The 10,763-nt window shown below is 37.3% G+C and overlaps 1 protein-coding gene across 3 annotated transcripts; it reads right to left on the bottom strand.

The window, feature by feature from the left end:
* Positions 1-2,894: 2,894 nt before the first annotated feature.
* Positions 2,895-10,500, bottom strand: LOC104591283 (pyruvate kinase, cytosolic isozyme). 3 transcript variants are annotated; one of them, XM_010250098.2, is made up of 4 exons: positions 10,155-10,500; positions 9,213-9,534; positions 4,327-4,788; positions 2,895-3,899 (listed from the first exon to the last, which is right to left on the bottom strand). In XM_010250098.2, exons 2-4 carry the CDS (start codon positions 9,468-9,470, stop codon positions 3,087-3,089), a joined length of 1,533 nt encoding a protein of 510 aa, XP_010248400.1. In that variant the 5' UTR covers positions 9,471-9,534; positions 10,155-10,500; the 3' UTR covers positions 2,895-3,086. The 3 variants fall into 3 exon arrangements, with proteins under 3 accessions (XP_010248400.1, XP_010248408.1, XP_010248392.1); XM_010250106.3 differs by having other exon boundaries at positions 9,938-10,189; XM_010250090.3 differs by having other exon boundaries at positions 9,928-10,172.
* Between the last annotated feature and the right edge of the window lie 263 nt (positions 10,501-10,763).

Raw genomic sequence — 10,763 nt, 5'->3', positions numbered from 1 at the left:
GGGTTTTGACATCAATTACTGGGTCCATGTTTACAGTTGGTCTTGCATTGGTCTTTCTTGACCCAATCCATCTATTTTATAGTTTTACACTCTTGCTCTATTAATTGTATGGAGTAGAGTATTGGGTAGTCAAGAAACAATATGTCTAAAAAATGAGTGACATAAATGTATATGTTGAGATAGATGAGTGGAAAACTAGAATGAATAGAATCAAAAATGAAGTCACTCATAGGAATAGAGTCAAAAAGGATAGAATGTAAGCTATGCCGGATTGGCCTTGTGCACAAAATGCTATCAATAAAAGAAGTGATTTATTACAAGTTGAAGAGGCTAGAAGGACAAGGAGTAGGCCCAAAAAGATATGGGTAGAAGTAGTAAGAAATTATCTAAGCACCAATAGTTTAACAATGGATATCGCATTAAATATGATAAACCAACAAATAGAGCTGTAAAGTGGGTCATGTTGTGCTGGCACAACACGATTTTGTGGGACACCTGTGCTTTAACAGCCGTGTTGTGCAAGCACGTGGGCCTGCATGGATTGTGCCTGCCTAGCTTGGAACTCTTCAAAGGTCAAACCCGGCATGGCCCGTGGCACGAGCCCAAGCGGATCCATGCCAAGCCAGGCTGTGGGAAGCATGATTTAAAAAAAAATGAAAATTAATGAAAAAGTTAAACTAAATTATAAAAATAGATAAGAAATTGAAAAAATCTTAAAATTGAAAATAAATAAATATATAGGCAGTATTTGGGCCAGGCGGCACAATCCACTTTACAGCTTTACTAACAAAACAGCAAATGGGATTTAATGGAAAAGGGTAAAAGTTACAAACATTGACAATTGAAGAGAGAGGCAGAGAGTTTTAAAATGATTTTATTAGAGAGTAATGATGGATTTTATTAGAGAAAACTAAAAAGGGTTTTATTTGACTTTTCATGTTTTAATAAATGAATTTAAAAATAAATAACCACATGTACAGTAAATGAAGGACAAGGAGGCCCATATAAGCATCAAGGCGAGAGGACACTCGGCCTCCTATATAGATATGTTTTGCAAGATCCAGGCTTAGCCTTGGGCAGTTTGGACCGACCTTTGGTTCCTTTTGAGTTTTTAATATTTTGGTATTTGAGACAAGAATTTTGACAAATGTTAATTAGTTTATTAATATTTTATAATATATTATATTTGTTTATCTTATGTTATTTAAAAATATACTCAAAATTTAAGGTGAAATAAATGTCCAAAATCCCAAAATTTTAGATGAAAAGTCAAAATTCCAACCCAAATAGATCCACTGAACAAATTTCATATTTTAATTTGTGGTGGTGTTAATTAAAATTTCATAAACTTCACACAAGAAAAAAAAGGGTAAATTACAAGGACCCCCCCCTACTATGGGGTCAGTGGCAAAGACCCCTTAAACTTTGGCCATTAGACAAAGACCCCCTTCGGCCGTTAAGTCAGATGACGGAAGACGTTAAATTACTAAAATACCCCACTAAACTTTTTGAATTTTCTTTTTATTGCCATTCTCTATTAAAACCTAACTGACCCAAAAATACCTTTAATCGTTGCGAAAAAAGGAAAATTTCTAACTTTGTTTGAAGCGACTGTTTGTGGGAATGAGGAGCATGGGTATCACCCTCTATCACTAGTATCCACCAGTTACAAGAATCAATCATCGTTGTGGTCACCGGTGATTTAATCGGAGATGTTTTCTCACCATTCAAGTAAATATGAAAAGGGTAATTTGGAGATTTAAAAAAATTAAAATAACTGAATAAGAATCTTTTTTTAATCTAACTGACGGAACGTTGATGGAAGGGGTCTTTGTCTAATGGCCACAGTTTAGGGGTCTTTGTCGCAAAAAAAAGTATAGGGTCTTTGTCATCGACCCCATAGTACAAGGGATCCGTGTAATTTACCAAAAAAAAAAATACAACAAACGTATAAAATAAGAAAAACATAATTTTGTGGGTTTAATCATTTCTGTTGAAAAGCATAAGAGAAACAAGCTGAATGTACATTGTATTTGATATAGATTAAAGACTGATAGATTTGAACGATTCATTAACCAGCTCGGTCTTATAAACAAATAGTAAAGCTACAACAGTGCCCTCATTATAGTAGCAACTAGTCAATAACTCTTTGCTAAGCATTAATAACTATTTTAAACAAAATAATGTATAACATATACAGTAGAATGCCTAATTTGGGGGGTGGGGGTAATTTGGGCACATCTCTTTATGAACAGGGCAAATCCTTGGTGAAAGACAATGAGACCGCTGTTGATGTACTGTTGATAAAAGACTCAGTTTTGTATTATTTTGTATGCATTTGCATTGTATATATTTTAATTTATACTCCTTCCAAACTGAGCTTAAGCTGTGTTTGGTTGCAATGCAATTTTATTTGCATTAATACAAATACATGGAAATTGCAAATGAAAAGAATTCAAATTCTGATTTACTTTTGTTATGGGTTTTACTTTTTTTCTGAGGTCTTATTTTACTTCAATTGTATTTCAATGAAACAAAATAAGATAAATTTTGAAATAAAAATAAATCATAATTTACACCAATATCATTTGACTATAATGATTTTGCATCAGTACAAATAAATTGGCATTGCTACCAAACACAGCCTAAAGGTCAAAACGGGATCCAGGTAAATGTGAACCCAAATGTAACCAACTTGTGAAGGACAGAAAACTGCAGCCAACGGATGGCTCTGGGCCTCTGGCTATCATTTTTAATACCATATACGTTCCATACTTTCTTGGTATGGAATCTCTACAACATTGATCAGAGTTGCTTTCTATGTCAGGAGATATGCACATGTAAATCTCTCTGATTCTGATGGAGCACCTGGCAAAAGAAAAAAAAATCAAATATTTTACGAGATCATACCTAAAATGTATGTATTATTATCAGAAATGGAAAACCAACATAATGTCTTCAGCCCAGTTTGGCCAGGATAAACTATACTCTTCAATAAAACAAAGGAACCAGAAATAAAAGAGAGGCAGGAAACAGGCATTGATCACCCAAAACTGAAACTTAAATAACACCTCCACTTCACCATTTTACTTCACAATGCAGATCTTTATGACAGAGGCAATTCCTATACGATGCAGTGCCACAACTGCATCTCCTGGCTTGCAAAGCCCCCTCTTCGTTGCTGACTTGAGAGCAGCTTCCAGGATCACCTCCGTGGACTCTGCATCCGTAGCCTTAGCAGATCCTTCAGCAAGCAGCGGGACCAGACCTCTGTAGACCAGGCTGTGCCTTGCTGGGGTCTCATCGCTGCATGTCCAGCCAAATGAATCTGTTGCCAGAACAGGGACCACCACAGAGAGGATTGGGACTGCAGGTCTGTACTTGGCTACCAACTTCGCCGTGGTCCCACCACGGGTCAACACAACAATAAGGGTTGCTTTGGCTTTGTTGGCTGTTCTGACTGCCGAGGAGGCAAGACTCTCCAATGGGCTCATTGGAAGAGGAGTTGACCTGATCATTTCCTTGAAGATGGCACCATAGTCAAGAGAAGATTCTGCTTCTACGCAAATACGAGCCATGATCTTCACAGCAAGCTCCGGGTAGGCTCCAGCTGCACTCTCACCACTGAGCATGACACAGTCGGTGCCATCAAGAACAGCATTAGCAACATCAGTAGCCTCAGCACGGGTAGGACGGGGAGACTTAATCATGGATTCAAGCATTTGGGTGGCAGTGACCACAGGCTTGCCCACAAGGTTGCATTTGTAGATCATCATCTTCTGAGCTAGGAAAATCTTCTCAACTGGGATTTCCATTCCAAGATCACCACGGGCAACCATAAAAGAGTCTGTCTCACGTAGGATCTCATCAAAGTTGATAACTCCTTCCTGGTTCTCAACCTTCAAAATTGAACAATCAAAACCTATTATTGGACACCAAACAAGGGAAAAAGACCTCAATATAAACAATGAATTCCGTACATAGGAATTCTAGATAAGTCTTCAGGACCAATGTCCAATGTGTCATGCGACATTCAAAAAGTCTACAGCGCTGACCTACGGCAACTGTATGGTCAAAAATTGATTGTAACAACTAGAAACTGGCCCCTTTCCCTGGATTATTTGATACAAATATTTCACCTAGCCAGAAGAATGTGAAGTTGAAAGAACAATTCTAATCAAAACCAAGGTTTTCCTTATGCAGGGTTGAAGGTATTTGCCCATACTATGGTTGAATCCTCTTTTATTCATCAAATGAAGGACACAACAAAGCTCTATTCCATTTTAATCCAGCAGGGTAATTATGCATTCAAAGAACTCTGCATACCTTTGACATCAGTTGTATGCGCTTTGCATGGGGTCCAAGAACCCGTCGAACATTGACAAGATCTGAGCCCTTGCGCACAAATGACAGGGCAATGATATCTATGTTGTTAGGAACACCCCACTCCAATATGTCTTCCTTATCCTTCTCCGTAAGTGTGGGAAGATCCACCACAACACCAGGGAGATTGACATTCTTCCTCTCACCTAACATAGCAGTGTTCTCACAGCGGCATCTCACAGTTCCCACAGCAGGGTCACAAGACAAGACATTAAGAGTGATGGTTCCATCTGCACATAGAATGGTATTGCCAGGCTTCAAGTCCACAGCAAGCTTTTTGTAACTCATAGAAATCATCTCAGTGTCCCCCTTGATGGTGTAGTCGGTAGTTACTGTGATTTCCTGACCCTCCTTAAGTTGGATAGGTTTCCCATCCTTTAGGAATCCAGTTCGAATTTCAGGTCCCTGACAAAATGAACAAAGAGGTATTGAGGAGCAATGTAGAATTTCTAAGCAGTTTCAAAATGAATCTCTTAGTAGACACAAGAAAAATTCATGATCTACACCCAGTTTGGTAATAGGTAAGCTGTAACCATACCCAGTAACAACTGAAAAGTAAAATTACAATTGAAATTTATAAGAACATTTTAATTCAGGCAATGAGATTGGAAACTAAATGAAAATCAAGAAAACATTCTTTCAATATAAGATATATGCACTTATCTCGGGCATTGATACATGATGAAGGATTCACTTTTCAAGTCATAATCTGTCCAAATACCCTTATAAGGGAATAGGATAAGAAAATTAAACAAGTCCAGATTATAATAGTATTTTATCATTTTCTCCTGAACTATGCTTTTCAAAATTTCCCTTAAAGTGATAGTACATTAGGCTCCATTTGGAAGGAGTACAAATGCAAATATGCAGAGTGCAAAACCTAATATTTTCTATGTATTTGCACTGTACATATTCGCATTTGTACTCTTTCCAAACTGAGCCTCAAGTTCTTTTAATTCTGGAAAATTTTTATTGAAGAAGCTTGGGCAATCCAGGGCCTTCTGGAATAGTGGGAGTAATAAGGGATGAAAAATGAGGCATACTTGCAATGTACTCTGGAACAATAGGTGAAGGAACTCAACAAGGGCAGAACACTTGGTGGCAGTTTTTGGAGTACAGAAAGCTAATGAAATGGGAGTGCAGAAATTGGTTACTTGAGGCAATTTCAATGCTGTGATTAGCTGGTTGATGAGGGACAACAATGATTTATGGACCTACAAGTATGAAACCAGTCATTTTAAATGGTGATCAAGGAATATGCAGCTCACAATTCAATGGGTTCAAAGATCAGCTAATAGAGTAATAGTTTGGCTGATGCTTTGGCTAGACGAGGGGTCAACAGGCAGCAGGCCAGCAGCTTTTTTGGGCTCAACTGTAAAATAAATAAATCCTTTGTGGGGAGAGGTAGGACAGTAGCAGGGGCTATGCTCTCATGAAATGCAATTATGTTTACAAGCACAATCTTGTGCTGCAGCCATGTTGTTACACTTATTTAATAAAATTTCTGTTAATTATCAAAAACAATAAATGGATTAGATTTTTTTTGATAAATATAAATAGATTAGATTTATCGCATAGTGACCTGGAGACTCTGGATAGGAAGCTAAGGCAAATATCAGATTATGTAGAAAAAATGCTATCAAATTAAATAGATATTTTTTCATCTGCTGTCAGAAATTGACACAACAGCCATTTGTTTCACCTTTTATTAATGATTACCCTGCTCTGCTTCCAAGGAAATAGTACGAGGCTCTCCATGAGCATTAGAATATCATGGTCATGAATAAGTTTAATGAGCAAGATTATAATATTTCTCAATTCAACTCAACTAAGCTTTGTCCCAACTATGTGGGGGTGGCAACATATATTGACAAAAAATTAAAAAAAAAAATCAAAATTAGCCATATAAAAAAAAGTTCAACAACAATATAACCACTAGTTACTAGGTATTCTTCATTTCTATCATATTGATACTTTATGAAAAACTTGTTACTCTGACTTTGACTGATTTGGTTTGGGCATATCCCAATTTTTAAAAAGGGAGCATAGCACTAATCATTGATCAGAGTATATGATTTAAAATACAAAAACAACTGCATTTAATCTTTTATTATTACCAACAGTAGTTTCTGCCTTTTCACTAGGAATGAACCCACCAGATGTTAATTATTCTGTAACCATCAAATGTCAATTTACATAACATTATACATGAAACCCGGATATGGAAAAGGACAAGATTCGATATGGCATCAAAAATAAATTTTGCACTAAAAATTTAAGTATCAGACATGATGCAGCACCCTTGTACAGGCATTGTCTAGGTGATGATTTTTTATATAAAAAAAATTGAGTGATTTTAGTTTATATCCCTACTCTCTCTTATGAATTAGCTTTTTTTCTCTAATTGCTTTAGGCAATTGGAAAACATTAAAAGTGATCTAACATAAAAGAATCAAATACTAAAAAGTAGAATTAAACAAAATGAAAGAGCAAAGCCCTTGTTCTAGTCATAGTTAGAAAGATAGACAGCAGTAAGAGAAAAGGCAAAATGAGGAGCAAAGCCAATCTTATGACTCTTTAGGCTTAGCTGACTAAACCTAAAATTATTAGACTTCCCATATGAAAACACCAAAGCGAGGCACAAGGTGATCCAAAAAAAAATTCATTAGACTTCCCACTGAAGATTGATCACAAGCATTTATCAGTGATATCATCTCTGAGATAGTATATGATAGAAGTTGTACCACCAAAGCAGAATATGCTAAAGATATCATGTTAAATTCATTCAATTTCTTTTTACTCAAAACAAACAAATAGAGTATATGTATAGCAAAAGTTTTCTTGCTAGAGAAGAAAACTGTCATTTAGTGGCTACCTACAAAAATTAAAATCACTTAATTTTTAAGATAGTTAATCTAGGTGGTGCTTTTCAATTCAATTGTTTCCATGAGGTAGTTTTCTCAAGAAAACAAGCCCCTTGTAGTTAATGCTTATTAACTATTCTCACAATCAGAAAACAGTGAAAACTTGTTTTTCTTTGTTGATTATTTTTTATTTCAGGAACCAGGAGTAGGTCCCACTCCTACATATTAACTCAGCAAAAGATATGGAAAATAGATAAAATGAACCCCATTGAGATGACAACTTGTTTCCAGATTCTGGAAGACTATTTCTCTTCACAATAGAAAGCTTCCCAAATTTTGAAATCAAAATTGAGATTGGTGAATGGGTTTCTGCATTTTGTGCTGGAAATTCATTGCCAGCAATACCAGTGGTAAACAGAAACTGACCACAGTAGGGAACACACCCCTAGAGAAACCCTAATTGCATTTCCCATGAATTCTCTCAAATCCTATGCTAGTATAGTAAATACATATATTCCCATGCTTTTGATTGATTGGAAAGCTACATTGCACATATCCACAGACCTTCAAATCCAAGGATCATTAACAGCAGACGGCTTCCATATAGTTACTCATGTTTAAGCAATGTTTTCAACCCATCATTGACCCGATCAGTCAAACCGCTGACGCAAACAATTCTGGTTCTAGTCAAACTCCAGTCCATCATATTAAAGAAAACCATTGGCTTGGTCAATGACCCATCAACTTGAATTGCTGAACTATTAACCCAACTGATTCCATATAATAAGGTCAGCGGTTTTTGTATTATTGTTTTTTTATAAGTATTTTTTGTATTAATTGTTTTACTTCTTTTGTTGTTATGATCTCACAGGTTGACCCATTGACCCAAATGGTTGAACCAGTGACCCATTGGCCTGAAGGGAAGACAGTTCAGCTTCCGGCATATAGAATGTAAAATGGATTTTGGACCTGGATTTGGATATGGAACAATAAAAGATTTAGAAGAATAGTAGAAATGCATCTAACACTTTCCAGAAGAATAGTTTCCCTATTGTTTTTATCCTTCTGAGAAAAACAATACTGCTAGTACTGAGCTTTGTTTCAAGCTCATTGTAGGGAATAGAAAAGTAGCCTTTAATGGTATGGAATTGTCCACGAACACGATAAATAAATTCATTTACCCAACCTCATACATATGCCATAATGCACTGTTGAGTTGACTTGAGTATTATTTTAAAGAAAACTAAATTTTATTCTAGAAAACATCTGCTCGCTTCAATCTTTCTGCCGATGGTTCTAAAAACTTCTGACCATAGAACATCCAGAATTTAAATGATCCAACTCTCACTTAACAAAATACTTCACATGATTGTAAATACTTTTAGAAAACAAAGAAATCAGCAAAGATAAAAATGCAAGAAAAAAAGAAAGAATTTGAAAAGAGGAAAAAGAAATATAATGAAACTTGGTTCAAGAGTATGAAGGGGCTAGATCTTGTGCTCTATTACAGGGGCTTGTTTTCATTTCTCTTCTCAGTACTTTCATCTCATTCTATTATAAATGAAGTGGCTAACCTTTTACCAATAAAACACACAAAGAGAGTGAAATTAAATAAAAAGAAAAAGAACGAAAGAAAGAAAGAAAGAAAAAAGAGAGAGACATCTCTCTAAAGCAATCTGACTTATAACAATTCCATCATTACCCACTGAAAGCACTGAAACAGAAATAAGCAGAATTCAGAGCCTATATCGACCTCAGTATCACGCATGACAAGCACACAGTATGGCACTGTCCATTTATAGGATTTATTCTAAAACTGTTCTAAATATCGACTACGATACCCGAAAATTTATTACCAATCAACCGGTATCATAAAAGTAGTAACCAATCATGTGGTATTCATCAAAACACACGGAGGGTAAAAAAGGATCGAACACCGGAGCTAGGAAGAAATTTCAAACCTACCTTGGTGTCAAGCATGACAGCGCACAAGATCTGAGTGTTCTGCATTGCGATCTTGAGATTGTTCAACGTCTCCTGATGATATTCATGAGTTCCATGTGAGAAATTGAACCTGGCAACACTCATTCCTGCTCTCAGAAGCTTCTCGAGCATAGGCACGGATCGAGAAGCCGGACCCAGCGTGCATACAATCTTTGTCTTCGGAATACGGCCATCGTTCGGCAGTTCCTTCAAGATCCCATCGATATCAATGTTCGCCATTAGTCAAACAAAGAGAAAACTTGGTTGTCGATGGAAAACCCCACAAACACCTGTGCTCCAAGCCCTGAAAACCAGAACAGAAAAGAAAAATCAAACGAAATCTCAGAGAAAATGACAATCGCAAGACCATTGAAGACTACAGTAAAGGCTTTCGTTTAGGTAATGAGATTAGTCCAAAAACCAGTCCTAATAATAGAAACCTAGTTGGCTCTCAAAGAACACGGTATCAGATCGAAATATTTCCGCAGGAATTTTGCCTAAATTCAGACAATAGCGTAAGATCGGAGATTGAGATCTCAAAAAAGACGGAAAATGGGGAAATGGCCTATTTCAAAGCCCTTGATCGGCTTACTAAAAAAAAAAGGAAGAAAATACTGAAGAAATACGACCAAGCCAGAGATTGAAAACTTTGAAGAGAGAGAAAGAATAAGCTCAGAGACTCAGATGGTGAGAGTACCAGAGCTTACAGATTTCTGCAAAAGATCTGGGTTTTCCAAATAATCTGAGAATAAAGAAGTCGCTGAATCAAATCGCGATTAAATTTTCCAGATAGTTTTCGAATTAAACAAGGAGGAAGATTTGAAAGCTGGAGGAGGGCAAGCCTAGAGCAGCAGCTGGACACGAGCCCACTGAACCACTTAAACGAGTTATGAGTAACGAACCTACCAACCCTTCTTCTCTTACCTTTCCTTTGCCTTGTTTCTCACGAACGCACGCCCTACTCTCTCTCTTGTCCTTTTTCCTTTTCTCGTTCTGTCTGCGCCGTGGAATGGAACAGAGAGAAAAGCTTCCTCTGATGTGTACAGAGGATGGGTTAAAGAGCGAGCAAGTTTTTTGCCACGTGGACGGCCATGCGGAGTGGTTGGGTGAGAAGTCGCGAGGTGTTTAAGAACATAAGACATTGTGTAGACTGTAGAGAGGGGCGTTGAAAAAGAAAGCCAACACCACGTCAATCACGAGGGGCGAAGCGGGAAGGAAGAGTTTTCTAATGCTTTGTAGAATGTTTTCAACTTTCCTGTTTCCAATCCATGCGTGATGGTGTCCCCCACTTTTTTATTTATAATTTTCTTTTGCTTTCGTGCAGTGTGCAGCCTTTCAACTTTCAATGTAGCGAAAACCAGAAAGCCAATTGCCGCACTGTCACGGGGGTAGTTCTGCACCGGAAGAAACCCGTGCGGCGTCCTGGCCAAGGCCGGCCAGGACAAGCCTTTCTGCGCGTAGAGGCTAGGAGTTGCCCGATGGGATGACTCCACCAATGTCAGTAGCACTGGATCATGACCTCAAGTCCAATGG

This window comes from Nelumbo nucifera, chromosome 3 (genome assembly GCF_055504915.1).
Source record: "Nelumbo nucifera cultivar China Antique chromosome 3, China Antique-T2T, whole genome shotgun sequence".
NCBI lineage: Eukaryota > Viridiplantae > Streptophyta > Magnoliopsida > Proteales > Nelumbonaceae > Nelumbo > Nelumbo nucifera.
Note: the sequence above shows the minus strand (reverse complement) of the source record. Positions and strands in the feature narration are given on the sequence as shown.

Excerpts from the sequence above, each read along its gene's own strand:
- LOC104591283 (XM_010250098.2), bottom strand. The coding sequence starts at position 9,470 with ATGGCGAACATTGATATCGATGGGATCTTGAAGGAACTGCCGAACGAT. Across the intron at positions 4,789-9,212 it reads CTGTCATGCTTGACACCAAG|GGACCTGAAATTCGAACTGG; the intron begins GTAGGTTTGAAA and ends TCATTTTGTCAG. Across the intron at positions 3,900-4,326 it reads GCATACAACTGATGTCAAAG|GTTGAGAACCAGGAAGGAGT; the intron begins GTATGCAGAGTT and ends TCAATTTTGAAG.